This window comes from Zeugodacus cucurbitae, chromosome 2 (genome assembly GCF_028554725.1).
Source record: "Zeugodacus cucurbitae isolate PBARC_wt_2022May chromosome 2, idZeuCucr1.2, whole genome shotgun sequence".
Lineage (NCBI taxonomy): Eukaryota > Metazoa > Arthropoda > Insecta > Diptera > Tephritidae > Zeugodacus > Zeugodacus cucurbitae.
The window spans coordinates 51,219,197-51,245,560 of record NC_071667.1 but is presented as its reverse complement, the minus strand read 5'-3'; the positions used below and the strand labels follow the sequence as shown (position 1 = coordinate 51,245,560).

The 26,364-nt window shown below is 36.9% G+C and overlaps 2 protein-coding genes across 5 annotated transcripts; one reads left to right on the top strand and one right to left on the bottom strand.

The window, feature by feature from the left end:
• Positions 1-5,751, top strand: LOC105214252 (cardio acceleratory peptide 2b). 3 transcript variants are annotated; one of them, XM_029041677.2, is made up of 5 exons: positions 1-48; positions 365-509; positions 3,192-3,215; positions 4,959-5,123; positions 5,236-5,751. In XM_029041677.2, exons 2-5 carry the CDS (start codon positions 431-433, stop codon positions 5,481-5,483), a joined length of 516 nt encoding a protein of 171 aa, XP_028897510.2. In that variant the 5' UTR covers positions 1-48; positions 365-430; the 3' UTR covers positions 5,484-5,751. The 3 variants fall into 3 exon arrangements, with proteins under 3 accessions (XP_028897510.2, XP_028897509.2, XP_011185881.2); XM_029041676.2 differs by having other exon boundaries at positions 35-58; XM_011187579.3 differs by lacking the exon at positions 3,192-3,215 and having other exon boundaries at positions 35-58.
• Positions 5,752-9,510: 3,759 nt separating this feature from the next.
• Positions 9,511-22,609, bottom strand: LOC105214261 (uncharacterized). 2 transcript variants are annotated; one of them, XM_054236081.1, is made up of 10 exons: positions 21,689-22,609; positions 14,324-14,511; positions 14,065-14,267; positions 12,684-12,811; positions 12,151-12,616; positions 11,919-12,085; positions 11,649-11,850; positions 10,486-11,582; positions 9,958-10,159; positions 9,511-9,884 (listed from the first exon to the last, which is right to left on the bottom strand). In XM_054236081.1, exons 1-10 carry the CDS (start codon positions 21,792-21,794, stop codon positions 9,584-9,586), a joined length of 3,060 nt encoding a protein of 1,019 aa, XP_054092056.1. In that variant the 5' UTR covers positions 21,795-22,609; the 3' UTR covers positions 9,511-9,583. The 2 variants fall into 2 exon arrangements, with proteins under 2 accessions (XP_054092056.1, XP_054092057.1); XM_054236082.1 differs by having other exon boundaries at positions 11,928-12,085.
• Between the last annotated feature and the right edge of the window lie 3,755 nt (positions 22,610-26,364).

The following is a 26,364-nucleotide window of genomic DNA, read 5'->3' as shown; positions in this document are numbered from 1 at the left end:
AAAGGACATGCGTTTTAAGAGTTATCAAGCATAATTTCGGTGAGCGTGGTAAGGCAAAGTACGCCAAGCAATACAACCTAGCAAACAAGCAACAAGCGAAAAGTGTGAATTTGTGACAATTTGTGTGACTCGATACAGTCAGTCAGTCGGGTACTCCTCGCCTGGACATCTGCTCCCACAGAGTGAAGCAAACGCATCTCAAAACCTGCACACATCCGTTGTCGTCACAAAGTCACAGCGCTCATTGCTGTTTGTTGCACATTTTTTTCGTCTGCAAATTAGCGACGGTTATTTTTAAATATTTCGATTTTTTGCTTTTGTTTTTCTTTTCAACACAAAAAAACTGCAACAATTGCAATTCAAGGTTCTGTCACTTGATTATTTTCATCGCTCTCGGGTAGTTTTGTCACACAACAAAGGATTTATCAAAATGAAGTCTTTCTACTGTTTGGATGTTATCATTTGTTCGACAGTCGTTGTTGTTGCCTTAGCTGGATTCGCCGACGCTGGTAAGTGTACAAGAGCTATTTGGACTTTAAAATGTGTCAACGATACGAACTTTTCACGGAAAATGACACGGAAGTTTTGTGATTTTGAAAATTTGAAAATATATTATTGCGCGGTAAAGCGTTGCAGGAAATGTTCACAATGTTCGGTGAAAAAAATACCGTAAATAATTTGTGTAGGAAGTGAAAAAAATTACAAAACGATTTAAAAAAATATTTTCGGTTTTTGTTTTTCAAATCGGTATTTCATAAAATATCTTGAAATGAAAATTCATATTCGGATCTAATCCAAACAAACTCATGAAGTGAAGTAAAAAATCATGTAAATCATGTAAAATGTGAGAGAACAAGTGTACACATATTAAGAATTAAAAGACTTTAAAAGAACTTGGATATTTTCGTTCTCATACCAAAAAGTAGCGTTTGAAATTTTACACTTCAAAGTTTTAATATTTTAAGAATACAATAATATTTTGTACAAGATATTCATATTCATAGTAAAAAATTCTCCTAAGCTTAACTTTTAATTTCAAAGTTTTTCATTGCGATTTCTTTTATTCATAATTTTCTCAGCCTTCATTTAATTTTCAATGCAATCGAAATTTTATTATTATTAATGCAAGCTTCGCCTAAATGTAGGCAATGTTTCATCCGATATTGATAAACTTGATAAACTTGATAAAGAAAATGTAAGCTGAATAACCAGAAAGAATGTTTTTAAATTTTAATTAAATGAAAAAAAGAAAATGCAAAATTAATTAGAATCGGTGCTGTCTCGTAGATTGAGTTGGAAATTCAATTAAATTATATAAAAAATTAAATACAGATTGTCCAACATTTAGTTTTTATAAAAAGCTTTGCTATAATTTTAGTTTTAGAAAATTTGTGGAGATAAAGTAATTTCATATAGAATATTATATAATAATTTTGCATATTTTTCTCGTAAATTACTTCTTGGCTTTTAAATCATAAATTACTTTATAGAAATAACCTATCGAATCGTCAACTAAATTTTCAACTAAATACTCAATAAAAAGTACTTTCGAATTCACCAATGAATCAATAGGATTATTATTTTCGAATAACATTAAATCATTTCTGAAGCTCACTAAACTGATGAATACATTATCTTCCTTTTACATTTTTTAGTAAAAGTAATGTAAAATATTTTTGTTTAATTACTTCCAAATTATTGGCGTTTTTTTGGAGAGTTCTTTAAGCATATTACAAGTCAAAAGTTAGTCCGAGTTCACGTGATTCTACCAGGATTTATTCCTGCATGACTATCACTTAGAAACTGGATACATTTTGCTCTGAGTATAGAAATATGAATAAACATACTATAATATAGAAAGTCGTAAGAGTTTCAAATTGATTTCAGAAATGAAATAATTGCTGATTAAAATTTTATAAAGTAATGTTTTTAATTTTTAGTACCTAAATTTAATAATAATTGTGATTATAATCATATTTTAAACAGTTATTTCGCGATGTCGACAACTCAATTTCGGAAGTTCTTCTGATTTATTTTTATTCAATCACCTTGATATTATTCCCCAAATTTCTTGAATTGAACAATAAAAAATTCATAATTTATTCGGCTTAAGCATTATATAGTCATATAGCTAATGGTAGTAAATCATCAATTCGACAGGTTTCGGAAACATTTTATAAAATGAAATGAAATAATGCTTAACGAAGGAGAATGAGGTCTACCAAAGGCAACATTATCCATTTGTTTTTTGTTTATTTTGTTTTTCAACATAGAAGATTTTAAATTAATCATTACAGACATCAAAGTTATATTTTACGCCAACGTGGCAGCGCCCATTGTGATTAATTGCAATACTAATTCTAATCCTTCCCTACAACAAACGTGCTTAAAATTTGTATTACGAACCGGAGCTAAGAGTTGTTCATTGCACTTGTCAAGTGACAATTCAAAAATAGCCAAACAGAGATTTACCACAATTTTACGTGAATCGTGAAGCAATCAAACATTTTCGCAACATAGAGCCGCATATACATACATACATACATATGTACAAACCAAAATAGTATAAGCAAACATCAATCGCACTGCAGGCTACTTAAGACACAAACACCGCACATACAGCAAGGCGCACGCCGACGGTGAGCCACTGCGTATGAGCAACACGGCACACTTCCTTCTTGTGGCGTGTCAATAATGACGACAAACTGTGCAGCAATTGTGCTGTTTGCACTCTGCTACCGTTCGCTTGCTCAACTCAACTACAAATAGCAGCAATAGAACGGTGGTGTCCATTTCACCTACATTATGGCATTCATACTTGGTTGTGTTGTTGATGTTGCTGTTGCTGTGCTTCATACATATTGTACGTGTTGGTGATTTGTTTAAATTTAGTGCTAAATTGTTGGTCATTAAATTTGCATAGATTCGCCGTAGCAATCAGGTTAAGCTTGGTAAATTGCTGCAAATGCGGCAGCTGCGGGAATTTGTGGTATCATTTCACACACCCGCTACCCCTCGCCCCATACAATTCCCCCAATTCCACATACATTATGAGCACCATATCGTTGTAGCACTTATTGATCAGCTGTTGATGCTGTTTTGCTATTTTCACTTTGCTTAGACAAATTAATTATCTGTATTAGCACACTTATAAGCATTTTTTATTTGTTGTTATTGTCTATTGATTTTAGAAACCGAGCAACGGAGTTTATTTGGTAAGTTAAAACAATTGTTTGCAGATCATTTTTGAATTCTATCAAGCACAAAAGCACTTTTGAAAAAATGACTTTAAGCAACATTTCATATTAAGATTTGTAGTGAAATAAAAATATTAGTGAAAATATTCATGGAATTAGTCTTAAAGTGTTCAGTTTATAAATAAATTATAAATTCCGGTTTTGTAAACTTCATTCATTTGCTGAACAGGCTAATAATCTCCAAATAAAAGCGGTGTTTTTCCATTAAAAATCCGTACAAAATATCAATTATCAAGAACAATATCTAAATTATGTGAATGACACTTCGGAATCCCCAAAACACATTTCAGCCACAGATATCCCTCGATTCCATGAACTCCGTTATATTCGAATGAAATGTAATAAGTTCTCTCAATATAAATACATCACATCAGTCGCATTTACCTTAAATATTTATTCATTCCTGATAATCTCTTCAATTTAGTAAGGCTTATGCATGTTACCTTCCAAGTTTTATTTTTATCCTCACAAAATACTTGTACGGTTACTACGGTGTATTTGTAGCTTTACGAAACATATCTTCCAATTCAATTTCAAAGCTTAGATCACAGAAGATAACCCTTTCAATGAATTTTAAAACTCTTCGACTACGATATTATAATATAGTTTGACTCATAAACACTCAAAAATATCATGGAATACACTTTTACTCTTTTCTACTTTTTCTGAAAAATAAATCAGTACAGAGATTTATGAGATTTAAAGCACACTTGTAAACTGCTTTTACTGAAGGAAATATTTACACACTTTTAATCTCTTTGATCGCTACATGACCTATCAAAGATGGTACAATCAAGAACTATTGGTCCGGTTTGGGTGATCTTAACTCTCTTTAAACGGATCTGTGCTTACTCAGTGTTCTTTCAGTCTAATTTAGACATATCTATTTGTTTGTAATGTGATATATCAAATAAACTAAAAATAATTAAAAATGTCTCTATTCAGGAAATGCTTTAAAGTGTTATATAGTAGATATAGTTTTGAAGAGAGGAATAGAGAGAAATAAAAATTGTATGTAGATAACAGATTCCCGAGGAAATAAAGATTTAACCACTGAAATTAACTCGGCTTCACTTAGCAAATCAGGTTTCATGCTGCCTCTATAGATCAAACAGCGTTAAAATAAAAACTCAAAAATATTTTGCACCACGAAAGTTCATAATTGAAAATGCTTGCCATCAAAATCCAATCCTCTCAGTTGAGTATAAAACTGTCGATAGAAATATATCTCAGATGAACACAAAAATATCTTCTCTCACATTTTATGATATTCCTTTGTTTTCCACAACTTTTGCTCATAGAAACACTCTATTCCCAATAGAGCTAATAAAAAACCACTTTTAGCTAAACAGCTGCGGTTTACAAATGACTTTAAGACTGCAGATATTTGCGGCAATATTTTAAATATTCCCTTTACGCCGATTACCACAACAGCACACCGTTTATAGCAAGACTTGTCATCTCAAGCAAAAATCACAATTGTATTGAGGGACACACACACATGCACAAAGCTATCAGAGCTATCATTTGGAAGTCATTTGTTTATTTATTTATTTTCCAATTCGCAAGCACGACCACGATAAATATATACTATATACATAGCAAAGTACGCCCACTAATGTTGCCATTTATTTATTTAACATTTTAATACAACAACAATGTGGATAGTGGTAAACATATAAGAAATGTTATGCATTACAGAGCTGGAGCAGAAAAATCGCCGCACAGCCGGTGGACCCTCCGGACTCATAGCGTTCCCGCGCGTTGGCCGCAGCGATCCCAATTTGATGAATAATTTGCATGAAGCTGAAATCTCAGCGCTCGGCGATGGCGTCATGTACCCCGCCTCCTTGGAGGACTATGAAGGTAAGTTGATTTAACCAGTATTGTAGTGAGTCGTTTAAGGCGAATGTGTGTAGCCTGTAATTTTTTTGATAGAGCTTTAATTGATTTAATCGTTTTTCCGTTATATTAACAGTTGAATATCCCAAAAGCGAAATGAAGCGCGCCAGTTTGATACCCTTCCCACGGACTGGACGCAGCGACAGCGAGTTGAGGAAGTGGGCGCACATTATGGCGCTGCAGCAGGCTTTGAACAGAGCTACCGGTCCCAGCGCTACTTCAGGCCTCTGGTTCGGTCCACGTTTGGGTAAACGTAGTGTGGATGCGCAACAACAACAGCAAGCGCACAAGTCGCCAGCCAGTGGCCAAAAGGAGCTTTACTAAGCGCTGAGCGACGATGTGACGAGCGTGATACACACGAACAACAACAACACCACAGTACCAACAACTTTGACGAACCGCAAACGATTAGGATGACGATTATAGGACCACTGAAATCATACCACAAGTTAACCAAATGTTAAGTTAGCGCAATTCTCATAGCCGTAAAAACAAAATTAATTTTATGCAAAAGCAAATGAAAATTTCCAAAAAATCAAAAAATAGCACAAAACAGGCGCTTAATATGTAAAGCAAAGAAACGTATGCAGACGAATATACACTTACTTATGTACAGATATATATAGATATTGTTTTTGGTGGAGTTTAGAGAATTTGGTAAAATCAGTATGCTAGATGCGCTAAGAAATCTTAAAGACTATATTTAAAAAAAAAAATAAATTTATAAAGAGATCGACTTTCGAATTTGTGTTGTTTTTGTAAATTTAATTTTTAGCTTCGCCTTTAATGCAAATTAAGAAAAAACACAAAAAACATAAATAACGGCACTTGCACAGGTGTTGCATTTGTTTTTGTAAATACATTCTTCAAATGGGCTGGTGAGGGCTTTCATTGCAATGCAAACACTAAAGCAAAACGAAATGTAAAACATATATGTATATAAATGTACCCACCACCCCTCCACCATCTAACGCTTGTTGCTTCCACGCATACACACACGCCCACACACACTCACCAGCATTCTGCTTTGCAATGAAAGTCCTTTGAAACAAACAAACTGATAACAACAACAACATCGACTTAAACAAAACGCCACACTTCTGCAAAGGCCTCTCATACACAAAAAGCAACAACAACACTTAGTGATTGCAACATCCACGGTTTCGCCACGCTTATATAGTTTAACTTATTATACACTATATACTATATACTATATATACATACATACGATATATGTAAATGCCTAATAAGAATTATACAAAAAACTCTTTGAATTAATGTTCATGCAATAAAGTATAATTAATAAAAAATAAATTTTAAATAATTATTAATTACGTACCATTACTATGTACACTTGCAAGCTCGGATAGTAAGCGTACCCATAAAGTATAGCGAATTATATTTTTAAATAATATATGTAAATTGAATCGATATTATTGTCTTTGTTTTTGGCATGCTCAATTAAAGAAGTTAATAAATAGACGAATATAGCGGCGCAAAGGAGACAGTCCCAACAATTTCTACCAAGTGAAGTTGTGGATTTATTTTTGTTGCTGCAGAACACGACACCCTTTGTCAGTAAGAGAACTATACTCATCGTTAAAGTTACTAGTGCTTAATGGATAATTCCTCTACTTGGATTTAATATAAGAACACGATTACTGTAAAGAATTATCCGTTAAAATATTTTAAAACAAGCGATGAATTTGAAAAGTACTCAAGTATAGTCATAATCAAGCTAAGAGAGAGAAAAGCAGCATAATGTTGTATGTAGACACCATTTGCGTAAAGATACCATTCGAGAGATACAGTAGAAAACATTCATGTATTGTGAGAATACATCGGGATATCCTAAATATACCGCCAGTGAAAGTAAAGAAGATCTAAGTTCGGGTGTAACCGAACATTTTATGTATGTATGTATGTGATTGGCGTTCAACCGTTTAGCCGATTATAGCCGAATCGATGAGAGCGCGCCACTCCTCTCTCTCCTTCGCAGTTCGGCGCCAGTTGGAGATCCCAAGTGTAACCAGGTCGCTCTCCACCTGGTCCCTCCAACGGAGTGGAGGCCTTTCCCTTCCTCGGCTTCCTCCGGCGGGTACTGCATCGAACACTTTCAGGGCTGGAGTGTTTTCGTCCATTCGGACAACATGACCTAGCCAGCGTAGCCGCTGTCTTTTTATTCGCCGAACTATGTCAATGTCGTCGTATAACTCGTACAGCTCATCGTTCCATCGTCTGCGGTATTCGCCGTTGCCAATGTTCTGAGGACCATAAACCTTGCGCAAAATTTTCCTCTCAAAAACTCCTAGTGTCGTCTCATCTGATGTTGACATCTTCCAAGCTTCTGCACCACAAAGCAGGACGGGAATGATTAGCGACTTGTTTGAGTTTGATTTTGGTTCGTCGAGAGGGGACTTTACTGTTCAATTTCCTACTCAGTCCAAAGTAGCACCTGTTGGCAAGAGTGATTCTGCGCTGGATTTCGATGCTGACATTGTTGGTGTTGTTGATACTGGTTCCAAGGTATACGAAATTATCTACGACTTCGAAATTATGACTGTCAACAGTGACGTGGGAGCCAAGACGCGAGTGCGCCGACTGTTTGCTTGATGACAGAAGATATTTCGTCTTGTCCTCATTCACCTCCAGACCCATTCGCTTCGCCTCCTTATCCATGCGGGAACATTTTATACTCTCGCAATTTATTCATTTAATTTTATTAATATAACTCAAAGTCCATTGAATGTAGGAAACCCCAATACTAGTTATTTGGGAGCTAGGTTATGATGATTTCACTGATTTTTGGCACGGAGACTATTATTAGAAGAAAAATATTCCCTCTGAATTTCTTCAAAAAATATGATTATGTATATATATTTTTTTTGTGGGCGTGTGGGCGTGGCAGTGGTTCGATGATGTCAAGAAAATGACGAAAACCGAAAACACATAAGTGCCATAAAGCTATGAAAGTTAAATTTAATATAAAGGATCACACTAGAAAGGGGTATATTTGGATGTAATTTTTTTGGAAAAGTGGGTGTCGGGACTCCCAAAGAGGTTTCTTATATATATCTCGTAAACTACTTCAGCTATATCAACCAAATTCTCTGGAGTCGTTTCCTTTAGGCACTTCCTTATACAGTCTAAAAATGGATGAAATAAGATTATAACCTCGCCTACCTCCCATACATAGGTTATGTTGAAAACTACTAAAAATGTTTTAATTCTGTAAGGAAAAACATCAGAAACCTTAAATTTAATGGTAAAGATGGCACACAAGGACTACATTTAAATTGGAACCTCGACCAATGTCAATGAAATTTGGTTCATACTATTTTCCTGTTATCGCAAAGATATGCTATGAAAATAAGCCAAATCTACTACTTCCCATATACCAGAACTATGAAGTCGATCGGAATCGTTTACTTTACAATATACAAAGTAAGCGCTAGTGAAGATATCGGAACAGAACAGAACTGCACAAATACTGAATTAGTTAGTGTAGCATCGCCCTTCTAAACATCGTCGAAATTGGACCATTAGTTTTTAAGGTCCCATATATCGAATATGAGGACTTCAGTGCTTCTAATAAATTTTTTACCGAAAATATAGACAAGCCTGTCAGATATTTTGAAGAAATTCAGAGGGAATATTTTTCTTCTAATAATAGTCTCCGTGCCAAAAATGTGTGAACTCGGGTCATAACACCTAATATTCGGGTTTCCCACATTCAATGGGCTTTATACTATATATATGTCGAAAATTAAGTAAATAAATTGCAAGAGTATAACATTTTCGGTTATACCCGAACTTAGCCCTTCCTTACTTGTTTATTATGTTTATATACATGCACCTTTAGTACGGTACAATTTTCTGCTGTATTTGTTGCTTACCTTGCCTGTAGCAATCGCTGAAGTTAGACGTGTTTTTATAAGCTTGGCGATTTTCGTTTGATATAAGCGCTTGGAATTATTATATAGAAACAATACTCTAACCAGCCTCAATATTCGCCGTGTGATTTTGTCCTATTTTCAAAAATAAAGAGAACCTTAAAGGGCTTAGCTCAACTAAATGGACATAATCTCTTATCGTTTTCATGACTTCTAATTTAATTTCACCAGAAGAAAGGATTACATTTCAGCCTATGCTCCCAGATCCTTTCAATCCATATCTTAAATCGGGGAATATGAATCAATTCAGGTGAGTTCTAAGAAAACTATCTAGGGAGATCTCCAAATACAACCCATTTAATTCATTGTTTGGATTGCTTGGTATTGTATTCTATTTCTATTTTCAAAAAACTTTATATCTTATTGGAGAATTAATAAAAAAACAACCAAGACCCGTTATAAATACGCATGCTTTTATTTTCAAATTAAATTTGTGCAATCATTTTGTGCATTGGATACTATCCACAGAATCTAATGTTTTTCGTCTTTAAATCTTCGCAATTCACTTTTGATTGCCTCTATTAGGGGCTCCGCTGAGACATCAGACCGATGTGATGTCGATCTGGGTGGACCAACCACCTGGAATGTTTCTGAGCGCTGATAAGGACCAGCACTAAATGGACGATCTAATGGTGAATGTGAACCATAAAGACTGCCACCCCAAGCGCCGCTGGCAGGTGAAGGTGGTTGAGTTGAGTTGTTGGATTTTGTTGTTTTCAATGGTTGGGCAGTGGCTGGGCGGACGTCAGTAGTATTTAGACGCGCGGCAAAGCTAAAAATGCAAACGAAAGCATTTTTTCACATCAAGGTTTGATGCAAACAATATAAAAACACAGTGTACGAACCTAGAAACACCTGCCGAGGAGCCGCGATTTTCCCACTTTGTGGGCTTCCGTTTGTTTACGAAGTCTCGTGTTGGCAACGGCATCGGCAAGTCCTCTTGACTGGAATACATGTGCATGGCGCTTTCGAGTAGATCTTCATAATGAACTCTGATTGCTCCGGGATTATTGCCGAACCTTTCATCATACCCCATTAGCATGTCGTCTATTGGAAATGTGTATATGTGGAAGTAAAATAGAAGAAGACAAGAGGAAGAATGTAGAATAGAGAGGAGTTTGCGTTGAGCTTGGAAGTGTTAAGTGTTGAGCAGTTTGCCTGTATATTTATACGAATACATTTAAATTTCGCTTGTGTCTACAAGACAAGCAATCAATCAATCTATATTATCTACATTTGTATCTCATTAACTACGTTGGTGATGGGCTCTAGTCTACAGTTGTCTAATATACATATGCTAAGAGCAGTCAACGCTCAATAACGTTCCCGTTCCCCTTGTTCCCCTTCTTTGTGGTTATCCCCAACATCATTACCCGCATCATCGGCATCCGCAGCTTCTTTCATTCGTTTCTTATGCCGTTCCCAGACTACAGGCCCAATAACACCTGGATCTGGGTTGTCACTTTGCGAAGCGCCCAAATTGGTTTGTGACGGCGCTTTCGGACTGGGGAAGCTTTCTATAGTCGCTATAGCCGTAGCGTCCAATGTATTCTGTCGGCTTTGTTGCCTACGTAACGGACGTGTCTCAGTAATTTGTTTCTTTGCAGCAGGATCCTCAACATTGTCGTAGTATGTGACAAAAACCGGATCCAAAACCCGATTCAATGGCTGTGGCAGTGAACTCTTAGGGAAAGCTTTGACGGAAGCCATCGATAAAAATGAACCAATGCTGCCTGTATCGGAAGACCTTTCCGTGGGCTGCAGTGTGCGTATGACATCCTTATTAACAGCTTCTACGGTCTGTAGTTGCTCCACATCAACCTTATCGCCGAACACGCTCTTCTGATGCAATAGTTTGTTGCGATGGTAATTGTTATGCGGATTGAATGCCTCATTCCTTTCGAAATTTGCATAAGTCGGACTTAATTGATCATCGTCCAATGAGCCACTTATCACCTCGTCACCAGAAGACTGTGCTGCGTGATGTGTGCGTGGACTGGTCTCCAGCGAACCCACCCGATTCTCAGAGAGATAGCGTCGCTTCGTTTTGCGTCGTTTGTCATGCTTTTTCTCTGTAATAACGGTAGTATAAACAGCATTCTCACGTCCCTCAGCCTGATCGTAGTCATGTTGCGAATGTCTACGACGATGTTTGTCAAATAAGGCCGCAGCCTTATCGTCAAGTATGCGTTGAACATCCGGCGCTGGCGGATTAATTGGACAATAGACTGAAGAGTCAGACGTATTGTCCGATGAACTAAGCGAGTCGCGACGGTATTCACGTTCTGCCGGTGGACTTGGGAAGTTGATACGTGGCTCGCGTCCGTGATGAGTGCCATCGTGCTCGAATGAAAAGTTTTGTACGCCTATATCACGCGAGTGAGTTGTTCGACCAGTATCTAAACCTGTTTCAGTAGAAGCGCCGCGTCCTGATTGCAATTCCGCTAGCAGCTCATTACGGCTGGTCGTCCTGCAGCCATAAAGCATAGAAAATTAAGTAGGGTTTTCGAGATTTCGATTATAACAATAAATATACCTTTGTTCCTCTAACCGCTGCTTCTCGCGCACTCGTGAACGACCCATCAACAACAATGCGATGAGCAAAAGCAGCAATAATAACATCGCAAGCGATGTGACCACCACCAAAGCGGTGTTGTTTTGTATGGAGTCTATGAAACCCGACTGACCGCTGCGTATTGCCGGCGCTAAGGGGGTCGCCTGTGGCTCGCGCAAATAAGCTGTAAATTATGGATAAGTTATAGATAAGTATTTAACCAAATATTTTCTGTTTTTCAGGCAGCTAAACTTTGCATACGTTCGGACTTCATGTAGACCTCCTGCCCGATAACATTCGACGCTTCAGTTTCAGACACCAGTTTCATATCGTTGGCTGCCGTTACTGCCAACACAGGGCGCCCATTAACGAATACAGAGTAAATGAGCTCGGTTTGATTTGCGATAGGACGTTCATCGCTGGAAAATGTATAAAGAAAAATTTAAATGCGAACTTAAACGACTCACGGCGCTTAGATACTTACATTTTTTCATTGACATCTTCATCGTAAACGCCCACGCTGTGTATGCCCCTCTGTACATCATCCTCAGTAATCCTTGTTATATTATGGATAACCACACGTACTTGTGCATTACGCAGCAGTGGATTCTGCGGTTGTAACGGGACCGCTTGCGTGTCTAAGAGCGCCGCTGCAGCTTGCAGTTTCTCTGATTTTGCATCCTCCTGTATCAACTCCCATGGCACGACAGTCATGTGTGGCAATTGTGTTGTGCTTGCGACTTTTTCGTGTGTAGCTTCCGTATTCGAACTAATGGTTGTATACTCTTCTGAGGCGGTAGTGGTTGTGGAAGAGAAATTGTTTTCGATTTCCTCTGAAGACGTTTCCCACTCGGTATTTCTGTTAGTTTTACGTTTTGGCTGAATGACATGGCTGTCGGCTGGCGCATCTCCACCTATCATATCTAGCATTTCAGCGTCATCATCGAGATCTATACAAGGAGTGTGACAATCAGATATTTTAAAACAAAAACTATTTTATATATGCAGCTTTCGAACCTTTAGGTGTCGTGAGTTCCAATGTATGTACGTCGGCTTCATGTTGACCACGCCTATTTCTACCAGCTGATACTGCAATACCCGCAATCTGCTGTGCACCATTGATGCCTAAATGTTTCGACTGTTGCCTGTTATGAAGAACGGGGTGGAATTATATTTTTTGAGTAGTTCTTCAAAAAAAAATAATTTAAAATTTTTCACGAGGTTTTGTAAAGGAGTTTTATATTCTGACATCGATTTATATCCCAATGCGGCATAATCGGGCAATTTTAAGAATTCCTTTACATATTAAATTAAAACCTGGAACTTCGAAATACGTATCATCAGACTGTCAAACATTATTGTTCTGAAACCAATCCTAACTTAATTATAAACTAAACTATGCAGAATTTTTACACTCTCGCAACAAAAGTTGCTAAGAGAGTATTATAGTTTATCGGACCACTGCCACGCCCACAAACCAAAAACACATAAAGAGCTATAACTCATCCATAAATAAAGTTATTAAAATAAAATTCGGAACATAGGATCGCATTAGGGAGGGGCACATTTGAATGTAATTTTGAAAGAGTGGGCGTGACCCCGCCCCAAATAGTTTTTTTGTATATATCTTGCAAACCAATAAAGCTATATAAACCGAACTTTCTGCAGTCGTTTCTTTTAGCCGTTTCCTTATTCGGTCCAAAAATGAAAGAAATCGGATAATAACCACGCCCACCTCCCATACAAAGGTTAGGTTGAAAATGACTAAAAAAATTACTACTCACTAACGAGAAACGTCAGAAACACCAAATTTTACATAAGAAATGGCAGAATGAAGCTTTTTTTTTATAAAATGGAAAATGGGCGTGGCGTCGCCCACTTATGGGTCAAAAACCATATCTCCAGAACTACTCGACAGATTTTTATGAAATTCGGTATATAATATTTTCTTGACACCCTGATGACACTGGTGGAATATGGGCGAAATCGGTTCACAACTACGCCTACATCCCATATGACTCAATTTTGAATCCTTCTGATTCGTTCACTTTATAATGTATTCATAAGGAACCAATGAAGCTAGCGGAATAAAACTTTACACAAATACTGTATTTGAGCTGTGACATCACTTGTGGAAACATTGTCATAATCGAACCATTACTTTTCAAAGCCCCTGATATCAAACATGAAGAACTCAGTGCCTAAGGGTAATTTTTCACCGAAAGTGTAGGTAAATCTCTAAATAAATTGCGAGAGTATAAAATGTTCGGTTGCACCCGAACTTAGCCTTTCCTTACTTGTTATAAACAGAATTTTTATAAACATAGCTTGATAACAGAACCATTGGCATATAACGAATTGTGATTTCGATGAAAAAAACATTACAATTCAAAAGTACCTCGTAAAAGCCAATCTATATAAACGCGCCAGCTTCTCCTCCAACAGTGGATTATCTTTCTGTGAATAAAATCCGGACATCACTGTCAACAGCCAATATCTTCGATCTGTCGCTGAGTAATTAAGTGGTGGCATGGCGCCAACACCCCAAGTGCCGCCACCATCATCTGGCGGACAATCCAAGCATATTGGTATATCAATTTCCTATAGATTATAAATATTTTGATTTACTTCAAGAATAAAAATCCAATAAAACTTACATTATTTCCGTCTACATAAACTGTCGCAACAACAGTCTCCGTTTTGACAATCACATCTTTGCCTTTACTAATGCCAGTATGCACTTTCTTTAGATAGTCGGGAGGACCATCACCTGAGCCCGTCCAAAAGAAGTCTTCAAGGTGCACTTCCTCACGTATTTCTGGGTAATCATCTCCCAAATCTTCATCTGTCAAGTTAAAAGAGAAATAAATATTATTGAAAGTGGCTGAAAAGTTTAAATTCCAGGGCAAGTAAGAATGTAAAAATATTATTTTTCATGTGGTAACAGGTCTACAGACCCAGAAGAATTTGTGCAGAATAAACTGCAGATCTTAAACGATATTGTAGAAATACTAATTGTCCAGATTCAAACATTTTAAACCAAAAAGTCAATTATGGCTAAAGCTCTTTATGTTAAGCTTAGTGCGATGGATCTACGACACTCATTGCAAAATCAACCAGCAGGAATGAAATATATATGTACATTCATTTGGGATGGGACTTATATTATATATTTTCAAAGCTTAAGATTATATATAAATAATTGATGTTAAAAATTCTAAAAAAATTACGATAATTTCGTCTCGTCACTTTTTTTAAGTGTATTTGACAGTAAAATTTATCGGCTCGTGACGTCATGAATGATATAATGTTGTTGTTTACGATTTGTTTGAAAGATTGACATTTAATGACGTAGCGTGCTGCAATTTTCTACTTTATCATTTTTGTTACTATTAACCTTTTTGTATTATCTTATATTCGCTAAGAACTAATCTGAAATTTTCTTTTCGTAACTATATATGTACACATATATGTATTAAAGAAAAATGCATGTTCTTCAGTATGGCAGTATATACATTGTATCTTGAAACTTTGTCCAACCATTCATAGAATGCTCTCATTAGCTGCACTTGTTTGCCATTATCATTTTATCGCGCAATGCAAGTTGTTGAATATTTGCATTTTCTTGTAATTTTCGGTAACTATAGAAATATTTGCAACTTTTCCAGACTTTGTTTATCGACAAATCGTCAACTGTTGCCAACGTTATATGGCTCCTTTGTGGTTGTCTAGTTATATATATTTTTTATTATTTGCACAATAGAAAGTATTCCTGTGCAAAGTTTGTTTGTTTGATCAATTGACATGATTTCGCCTTAAGTGCCCAATACAGGAAACAGCAAGAATAGAAGAAGAAGATATGTGTGCAGATATTCTAATGACTATAACTCGTATTGTTATTCAAGTAATTATAACATTGTTGGACTTTTCTCTCTTACAGATATGTATGTTTCTAATTTTAAATATTAAAACATCTTTAGATATGATTAAGAAAGAACATTTCAAAACATTTTCATACAATAAGCCTTATAGAAACACAAACACGAATACGGAATGATGAGGAGAATCGGCTTAGTTTGAATAGTAAGTTACACTAGTAAAGGATCGGTTCTTAGAAGTACTTTCAAAAATATGTTTAGTTTCCAACAATTGTTTAAATATAATAACTACAAGTATATAGAATCAGATTGCTCAACCTATTTTGACTTAACGTCACGCTGAAATCCTGTAATAACCTCTTCTACTCGACTTCCTCATCTCATTTACTCTGAAATCCTCATTCGAGAGGTGTGATAAATTTTGCGAGTTTGGAGAGTCCAAATACCAAATTTTTATACTACATATAGAGCTACATATATCAAAATGATCAGGGTGACGAGTAAAGTTCAAATCCGGATGTATGTCTGCCCGTACGCCCGTGCAAGCGATAACTTGAATAAAAGTTGAGATATATTCGTGAAACTTGGATTGGGCGTAATCGGACCACTGCCAAGCCCATAAAATGGCGAAAACCGAAAACATACAAAGTGCCATAACCAAGCCATAAATAAAGATATGGAAGTAAAATTTGGTACAAAGGATCGTACTATGAAGGGGCATATTTGGATCTAATTTTTTTGGGGAAGTGGTCGTGGCCCCGTCCCCTACTCAACTTTTTGTACTTATCTCGTAAACTACTAAAGCTATATCAAGGAAACTTTCTAGAGTCGTTTCTTTTCGGTACTACCTTATCTCATACAACCACGCCTACTTCCCATATACCAGAACCCGGAAGTCGGTCTGAATAGTTTATTTTAGTTTGTACTAGTGAACATATCGGAGCAGAACTTTGCAAAAATACTGTATTTAAAGAGTGTTTTCAAGACCCTATATATCGAATATAAGGACCTCAGTGCTTTTAACAAATTTTTTACTGAAAATATAGGTAAGTCTCACAGATATTTAGGAGAAATTCAGAGGGAATATGTTTCTTCTAATAATATATCTCCGTGACAAAAATGAATGAAATCGGGTCATAACTTCCCCTATCTCTCATATATTTAATATTAGGGTTTTCAAACTTTCAATGGACTTTATATCATATATGTATATACCGAATATGTGGGTAAAATTGTTTGTTATATTAATAAAATTTAATTAATAAATTAAATAAAATAAAATGTAATGTAAAATGTAAAAAATAAAATGTAAAATGTGTATAAAATGTACGGTGACACCCGAACTTAGCCCTTCCTTACTTGTTTTTTATAATTTATTTTTAATTACGATAATATTGTCAGCTGCATTTATTGGCTGGGCGTGTCCCGCCCCCCAAATAAGTTTTTTTTTAATATCCCATAAAGTACTAACGTTATATCAAGCAAACTTTCTGGAGTCATCTCCTTTTTTCACTTCATTATGCTGCATGAAAATGAATGCAATCGGATTATAACCTCGACTACCTTCCATACAAAGCTCATGTTGAAAATTACTAAAAGTTATTTAATTCAGTAAGGGAACACGCCAGCCACCCTAAAGATGGTACAGAAAAGCAGCACTGGTATAAAAAATGGACGATGGACATGATGCCGCCTAATTATGGGTCAAAAACCATGTCTCAGGAACTAATCCACCAATTTCAACGAAATTCGGTTAATGGATGACTAACACTGTGCTAATAGATGATCTTGTTATAGGATTTGCATTATTTGGGCCCCGAGTAGCCCGAATATTGAACTATAGCGCAAGTGATAAATAGTTAGTGTAATGTGATAAAATCGAAATCAGCTGGATGATAACTCGTTAAAACATTGCCTTATTAAAGGTAAAGAGCTTGTTTTTGACTTCTTGAAAGAGATTCAGTCCTAATATAACAACTCAAATTTCAAATTTTGTACCCAACAAATACAATATTTTAGGATCAGTACTATTTCCATCATTACTTTATTGTGCAAGCTCCATATTAAGAAGGAACCCCATTCACAGGAACCATTATATTTGTAAACAACAGTTACGATAGTTAGGTTCTAATAATACAAAGCAAACGAATACGCAACAATAATTACAATAATTGTCGCCAAGTTCTTGCATCAATATTACCAGCAACAAATAATATTTAATAAATAGCTTTAATATTGTATTTACACGAGCGCCCTATTATTATTACGCTCGAAATTATTCGAATATAGGTAATTACCGGAAATCAAAAAATCATTTAATTTGGGAGACCTCCACTCATATTTGTCAGAGAAAGTAGGTTACAAGACAATTAGTTTGCCAAACGGAAAAATTCTCTCTTTAAGTCCAAATAGTTTAAATAGAACACATTACATTTGCATCATAATATGGATGTGGTAATGACAGTTCATCAAGCCTAAGGCAACTCGTCGAAAGCGCAAAGTGAAGCTATCAGTTTTATCGAGGGAGGATTTCTCTTAGATACTGGAGATGAAAGTATATTTCATAACTTTTATCGATGTATTCGATTCCTATTTGAAGTCTCATTAAATTTTAATTGCTCGAGTACACAAAATATCATTTATTAATCAAAAATGTTGGTTGTCATCGAGTGTAATACACCAATTATAACGTTTATTTTTATCAATTATATAGTAGTCCAATTTGTCTGGTCTTAAGCTTAACAATAGACCTCAGCCTCGGCGGTTATATCTTCTTTATGAGATAATTTCATTCCAGAGAGATTCAGAGCAGCAAAACGGAGATGGTCAGCTTTGAAAAGATAGTGGAATCATTCACTTTTAACATCGTCTCAATATTAGGAGACATGGTGCATTGTCTTGATGAAGATTTGCGAAGGTATAGACATTTTCAAAATAATAACTATGTGTAACATGTTACGAGGTTATACAATGCATTGTCAAAAATCAGTATGGTATAATTCATGAATTATTTTGTTTATTTAATACCAACAAATGAACTGCAAAAATCCCAATTATAGATCGATAGTTCACAGCTATTAAATCCTCTTGCAATCGAACTTTCTCACTTGCATGCGTAATCTTTGGCTAGCTTTCAATTGGGTTCTATTTTGCGTATAATTAATTTTATCGATTGCCCCAAATATAAACAAAATGTCGAAATGAGTTCTTTAACACCACATTTGTTGGCCAACTGGCCACTGAATTAATTTGATTATTTATTCATGTTTGAGCATATGTCAAAATACTAAGAACCAGTAGAAAGCGAATAAAGCATGCAATGACATATTTAATATTGTTTACATGAATTATAAATAATCCAATACATATGTGTCATATAACGGTTTCTATGTGAATAGACAATGTGTATATATTTAAGTTTTTAAATATATGTACATGTATAAAAATTCAAATAGATCCTAACTTAAACAAGTAAGGAAGGGCTAAGTTGAGGTGTAACCAAACATTTTATACTCTCGCAATTAATTAATTTAATTTTATTAACATAACACACAATTTGACCACTTATTCGTCATATATATGGTATAAAGTCCATTGAAAATTGGAACCCCTAATATTATGCATATGGGAGCTAGGTAAAGTTATGACCCGATTTCACTCTATTTTGGCACGGAGTCATATTATAGAAAAAAAACATATCTGTTCCGATATTTTCACTAGGGCTTACTTTATATATTAGGCGTGTTTTATTTGACCACCACAAGCGAATAGCTAAATCATGGACAAATAAAACCCATTTAGCTTATTTCATACTTTCGCTTAAAAATGATTTGTGTTGGCAATACGGGCCCGAACTCTCAGCTGAAATGTAATTTATTTGCAAAAAAAAACTGTTGAATTTATAAATCAAATTTCCTTTTGTTTACCGCTTTTTCATAATAGTCTGATCTTTAATCTACAATCATTATTAGATCCGGGATGGTCAAAATAAATATTATATTTGCCATTTGGCACATCGATAGAATTTAAAATTTTGGTTTGTTTACATTTTTAACTGTCAAAATGGTGTGTTTCGCTATTGTCAACTAATTTTTTTGGAAAACCCAAACTAGTGTGAATGAAAAAAGCGATGAACTGGCAATGCCTATAGTTCAATATACAAGCTATAGTAGCCAACACAATTATGTTTGACAACATAATTATGTTTGCTAAGTCTTCCATACAAAATATGATAATAGCTTAATTTGCTGGTCAAATAAAACACCCCTATTGTATAGTAAACGATTTGGACTATTTTCACAAACTATCATTGGGAAGCTTGGAAAATTTTATGAACCGAATTTCATTGAAATTGGTCGAGTAGTTTCGGAGATATGGTTTTCGACCCATAAGAACCGGAACCGCGCCCATTAAAATATGTTATACCATTTTGAGTGCAGCTCTCCAGTACCATCTTTATAATGAAATTTAAGGTATTTAGTAGTTTTCAACATTCGCTTTGTATGGGAGGTGGGGGTAATTATAATCCGATTTCCATCATTTTTGGACTGTATAAGATAGTACCTGCCCCATCATAGTGCGATCCCTCATACCAAATTTTACTTCAATAGCTTAATTTATTACTGGTTCTTTCTCTTTATATGTGTTCGGTTATTGGCATTTTGTGAGCGCGGTAGTAGGTCGATTCATCTTCGAACTTAATCTTCTTATGGTGCCAAGAAATACGTCTTCCAAGTTTCATCAAGATATCTCAATTTTTACTCAAGTTACAGCTTGCACGGACAGACGGACAGACGGGCTGACAGACAGACATCCGGATATGAACTTTACTCATCACTCCGATCACTTTGATATATATAACCCTGTATCTAACTCGTTTAGTTTTATCGTGCCTGTCTATACTCAAATTTTCATTATGGCAATGAACTAAGTCTCAAATAAATGAAAACGCTGTTAAAACTTTATATTTACATATTTTATTTCATGGCTCTACTGGATGTAAAATTATATTTTATGTGAGGGTTAATTAAAGTATAAAGTATAATCAAAGTATAAGGTAAAACATTTCCACTGCTCTTCTAAATTGGAACTGTATCCTCATATATATGATCAAATCCGCATCCTCGTTGTGAAAGTATATCTTCGATAATTGCAGACGATTCAAAACTACACGTGCAGCTAAGCTCTTCTCCACTTAATTCCTAACATAGAGCAAATCTTGCCCTTCATTAGAAGGAGAGTGAAACCCCTGCATCCATATTATGATCTGGTCATACAATTGAACAGTTGATTTTTAATTCGCTGAATATTTTATGAATTATAGCCCTTGGAGCAAAAGCTAAGGACTATGCCCAATTCAAATGACCGGAATAAAGGCAACACAACCATTTTTAAAGAGACAAAAATGTCCATCTTCTTCTCTAAGCTGTCAATCTACTATGGTTAACGAAAAAACAATGCACCTCTCTTCGATTTTGTTTCTGATACTTTGTGTTACTTATATTCTGTAGGGTTTAAAGCACGACGTTGCCACGCCTCAGTGTATGCAAGGTCAGTAAAATTGAGTTTGTTTCGTTGTTTTGTTTACAAAAAAATAGACTCCGGAAAACAATATTAGTATATAGAAACAAAAAATCAGTATTTTTTTAATTCTCCACCAAAAAGTGATTTGTTTTAATCGTTAAACAATTTTCATACTTTCGTTTCATTAAAAGTAGAATCTGTCACTTTGTGTGCATTCACCTATTTATGATAGCTTTAAACACTAGTTCAACGCAAAAAAAAAAAAACTAGAACAATGTGAACGCGCATACGCACAATCGTCACTGCCTCGAGCAGCCACGCAGAACGGCTGAGGTCAACGCGTTGGCATGTCAATTGTACCTACAAAGCACCTCATATTGCCCGCCACTTGCGTTCCGCAGGCGTTCAAGCATTACAACAACTCTGACCGCAACAACGGAGAGTGTGAACAAAGCAATATAAACAAATTGAATTGTTTATGTTTTTGGAGACAAAAAAAAAACAAAAAATTTGTTTTTGGAATTCCATTTTTTGTTTTTTCTTTTGTTTTTGCATGCGACAATCGAAATAATAATAATAATTGTAACCAGAAATATTTATTTGACTGCCGTGACAACCTACCATGACTTATTTGTATGAGCGGCAGGCCAGTGTCCGCGCGGCAACAGCCAGCCCACCAGCAACCGAGCAGAACCAACACGGCGAACGACACATTTTCGGCCAGCATGTTGACAGCAAGTGCTGTGTTCTTTGATTTGTGGCTGGCTGCACAGATTGGTGGTGCACTTTCCGATGTTGGAGGGTGAGAGAGCGCGGCGGCGGCTCAGCTACTTAAAACGGCGTTTGTTAAATAATTGATGAGCTTTTAATGGTTTTCGGCGCACGAAATTGACGTCACTTTGCGCAGTGACACTTTGTTGCGACTTTAACATTTTAATTGCATTTTCGATTTTTTTCACTTTTTTGTTTTTTTTTTTCGTATTTATTTTGGAATATTTTCTTACATGTTTGAGTATTTACAAGTATGCGGATTACTTTAAAATTATTTTTATTTTGCAAGAAGAACTGATTTCGCAATATTTGTTCGAATATATTGTGGAAGCAGTGGTGAAATTGTTTTTGTAATTTTCTTTTACACTAATCCTTGAGTTTATATGCCTCGAAAAGCAAGCTACAAGCTTCACATGCTATTTGATATAAATTAAAATAATTTCAAACTTTTTAATTTTAATTATTTTTTATTTTATTTTTCTCATTCTCCGCCAAGCAGCACTTTGCAATTTATGCGCTGCTAATTCGCTTAGCAAATTAACTCTTGCCTAAGCAAGCATTTCATTTAATTACACTTCAAAAAATTTCGCTTCCCACTTGCGACCGTGACACACACACACACTATGTATACACTCATCTATGTTAGCCACACACACACACGAGTAGGAAGCAACTGTTATTTGAGTATTTAATTTTTTTTTTGCTTTTTCCTGATTTTTCACAATTTTTCCGCACTTTTCCGCTGTATGCAATTTTTTGCCGCTCGCACCGTTGAATGTCAGTTTAGTACTGAATCATTTAAGCTCGCATACGTGCGTTCAACGCCAGCCAATTCGGTCTCCATAAACCAGCCTCATACACCCATACACCTGCTCGACACACACGCACACTCATACATATATGGCGCTTGCACCTCGGCGCTAGTTACTTATTTACTACCCCATTCATCAGTTTGTTCTTTACTATAGTTCCGCTTTGGTGCAATATTTGATTAATTTGTTGTTGTTGTTTGTTGCTGTTGTTATTGTTATGGTAGTGTATTTTTTGGCTTTAGTTGACTACTTACAAACGCTCTCGTCCGCTTGTGCTCTCTGTGTACTCTCTGTTTGGGTAGCTTCAATGCCTGGTCAGTTACCTATGGCAACAAAAATATAATGCACAGGTGCAACAACAACATACACACACACACACATACATACATTCTGTGAATTTTGTTTATTTGGCGGAATTTTTCTTCCTCGTTGTATACTACAGTGGTTATTTGGGTATAATATAGTTCTTAAATTTTCATAGAAATTACAGCTTTTTAGAGAATTTCTATAACGGTACCTTAAATTCATGTTGCACTCTGATCAATTGTACTGCACTGAAGGTGATGACATTATCAAATAGTGATACCCGAGACCAATGTCTTGCTAATAGAGTACCTTTATAGGTCTAACGGTTGTTTATTAAGACTTTTATTCAATTATCCCTTTGTATTAGCTTCAAATTAGAAAGCGAAGAAATTTAGTCGACCTAGTAAAACGAAGTTCTTTTATATTATTATATAAAGGTTTCAGTTTAAAAAGAAAGTTGCTCCCAGTTTGGAAAAAAGTAGAGTAAGAAATATAATTATTATGCGATGAAGAAACAACAAAAACAAGTAAGGAAGCGCTAAATTCGGTTGTGACCGAATAATTATACTCTCGCTATTTATATATTTAACTTTATTTATATTATATAATATACAATTTGACCCACATATTCGTCATATATACGGTATAAAGTCCAATGAAAGTTGGAAACCCATTAGGTATATGGGAGTTAGGTGAAGTTATGACCCGATTTCACCCATTTTTGGCACGGATAAATGCAGAGTTCATAAAAAGTTCTATTCCGATATCTTCACTAGCGTTTACTTTACGACTTCATGGTTCTGTCATAAAGGAAGAATTGGCCTATTTTCACAATATATCATTGGGATGCAAGGTAAATGTTACAAACCTTCTGTACGTTCTTTATGATGAAATTTAAGGTTACTAGTCTTTTTCCTTACTAAATGAAAGCGTTTTTAGGGGTTTTCTATATAACTTTTGTATGGGAGGTGGGCGTGGTTATAATCGGATTTGCTCCATTTTTGGACTGTATAAGTAGTGGACTGTAAAGTAGTAGTGGAGGATGGAGTCATATGTAGAAGTTCACGTAAGTGAGGAAAGTTTCTGACTGCCATTCACTTGGGAGTGGCCAGGAACGATTCTTTTACATGTGGCTCAAGCAGCTCACAACTTCCGGTCTTAGACCAAGTATCCTCTGGGTAGCCAACAGACATCCGTCTGGAAGCGAGCTAAAGTGAGAAGGCGAATCCCGCTTATGCGGTTGTGCGTAGGGCTTGGGACCCACCACATAAAAACGAATAACCAGTGAATAAGAAACACAGGCCTCGGATGAGAAACCCCCCTTTTGATGACGACCACGGCAAACGTATAAAGGACTATGATTTAAGGGCATGCACCTGGAATGTCCGGACCCTTAATTGGGAAGGTGCCTCTGCCCAGCTGGTTGATGTCCTCGTAAGAGTAAAGGCTGACATCACCGCAATCCAAGAAATGCGATGGACGGGACAAGGACGGAAGAAGGTGGGTCCTTGTGACATCTACTACAGCGGCCATATAAAGGAGCGCAAATTCGGTGTGGGATTCGTGGTGGGAGAGAGACTCCGTCGTCGAGTCCTGGCATTCACTCCGGTGGATGAACGTCTAGCCACAATCCGCATCAAAGCGAGGTTCTTCAACATATCGCTGATTTGCGCCCACGCCCCGACGGAAGAGAAGGACGATGTGACCAAAGATACCTTCTATGAGCGCCTAGAACGTACCTATGAGCGCTGCCCCCGCCACGATGTCAAAATCGTGCTTGGCGATTTCAACGCTAGGGTGGGTAAAGAAGGTGTCTTTGGCACAACAGTCGGAAAATTCAGCCTCCATGACGAAACATCACCAAACGGTCTGAGGCTGATCGACTTCGCCGGGGCCCGAAATATGGTTATCTGTAGCACTAGATTCCAGCATAAGAAAATCCATCAAGCTACTTGGCTGTCCCCGGATCGAATCACTCGCAACCAGATCGATCATGTTGTGATAGATGGACGACATGTCTCCAGTGTTTTTGATGTGCGTACGCTTCGTGGTCCCAACATCGACTCGGACCACTATCTTGTAGCAGCTAAGATACGCACCCGCCTCTGTGTAGAAAAGCGCACACGTCAACAAACACAAGGAAGGTTCGACATCGAGAAGCTGCAATCACAACCGACAGCCGAACGATTTTCTACTCGACTTGCACTCCTGCTCTCTGAGAGCACTCATCAGCATCTCGGCATAAGGGAGCTGTGGGACGGCATATCAAACTCCTTACGTACAGCTGCAACCGAAACCATTGGCTTTCGGAAAAGCCAAAAAAACAGCTGGTATGATGAGGATTGTCGTCTCGCAGTGGAGAGAAAACAGACTGCCTACCTCGCAATGTTGCGATCGACCGCAACACGAGCGGGATGGGAAAGATACCGAGAGCTGAAGAGGGAAGCGAGACGCATTTGCAGAAAAAGAAAGAAAGAGGCAGAAATGCGTGAGTATGAAGAGCTTGACAAGCTGGCCGACAGGGGTAATGCTCGAAAATTTTACGAAAAGATCCGGCGACTAACTGAAGGTTTCAAGACCGGAGCACACTCCTGTAGGACCCCCAGCGGTGATCTAGTGTTTGATGACCAGAGTATACTGTGTTTGTGGAGGGAACACTTCTCCAGCCTGCTGAATGGCAGTGAAAGTACAACACCAGGAGATGGCGAACCCGATTCCCCAATCGACGACGATGGAACAGATGTTCCATTGCCCGACCGTGAAGAAATTAGAATAGCAATTACCCGCTTGAAGAACAACAAGGCGGCGGGGGCCGATGGATTGCCGGCCGAGCTATTCAAATACGGCGGCGAAGAGCTGATAAGGTGCATGCATCAGCTTCTTTGCGAAATATGGTCGGAAGAAAGCATGCCCGACGATTGGAATCTCAGTGTACTCTGCCCAATCCACAAAAAGGGAGACCCCACAATCTGCGCCAACTATCGTGGGATAAGCCTCCTTAACATCGCTTATAAGGTTCTATCGAGCATACTGTGTGAAAGACTAAAGCCCACCGTCAACAAACTGATTGGACCTTATCAGTGTGGCTTTAGACCTGGAAAATCAACAACTGACCAGATATACACCATGCGCCAAATCCGTGAAAAAAGGATCGACACACACCATCTATTTGTCGACTTTAAAGCTGCTTTCGACAGCACGAAAAGGAGCTGCCTTTATGCCGCGATGTCTGAATTTGGTATCCCCGCAAAACTAATACGGCTGTGTAAGTTGACGTTGAGCAACACCAAAAGCTCCGTCAGGATCGGGAAGGACCTCTCCGAGCCGTTCGATACCAAACGAGGTTTCAGACAAGGTGACTCACTCTCGTGTGATTTCTTTAACTTGATGCTGGAGAAAATTATAAGA

Coding starts and splice junctions, on each gene's coding strand:
- LOC105214252 (XM_029041677.2), top strand. CDS start 431: ATGAAGTCTTTCTACTGTTTGGATGTTATCATTTGTTCGACAGTCGTT. Junction 510..3,191: donor AGCTGGATTCGCCGACGCTG/GTAAGTGTACAA, acceptor TATTGATTTTAG/AAACCGAGCAACGGAGTTTA. Junction 3,216..4,958: donor CGAGCAACGGAGTTTATTTG/GTAAGTTAAAAC, acceptor TATGCATTACAG/AGCTGGAGCAGAAAAATCGC.
- LOC105214261 (XM_054236081.1), bottom strand. CDS start 21,794: ATGCTGGCCGAAAATGTGTCGTTCGCCGTGTTGGTTCTGCTCGGTTGC. Junction 14,268..14,323: donor TTTATGTAGACGGAAATAAT/GTAAGTTTTATT, acceptor TATAATCTATAG/GAAATTGATATACCAATATG. Junction 10,160..10,485: donor TGCGGATGCCGATGATGCGG/GTAATGATGTTG, acceptor CATTTCCAATAG/ACGACATGCTAATGGGGTAT.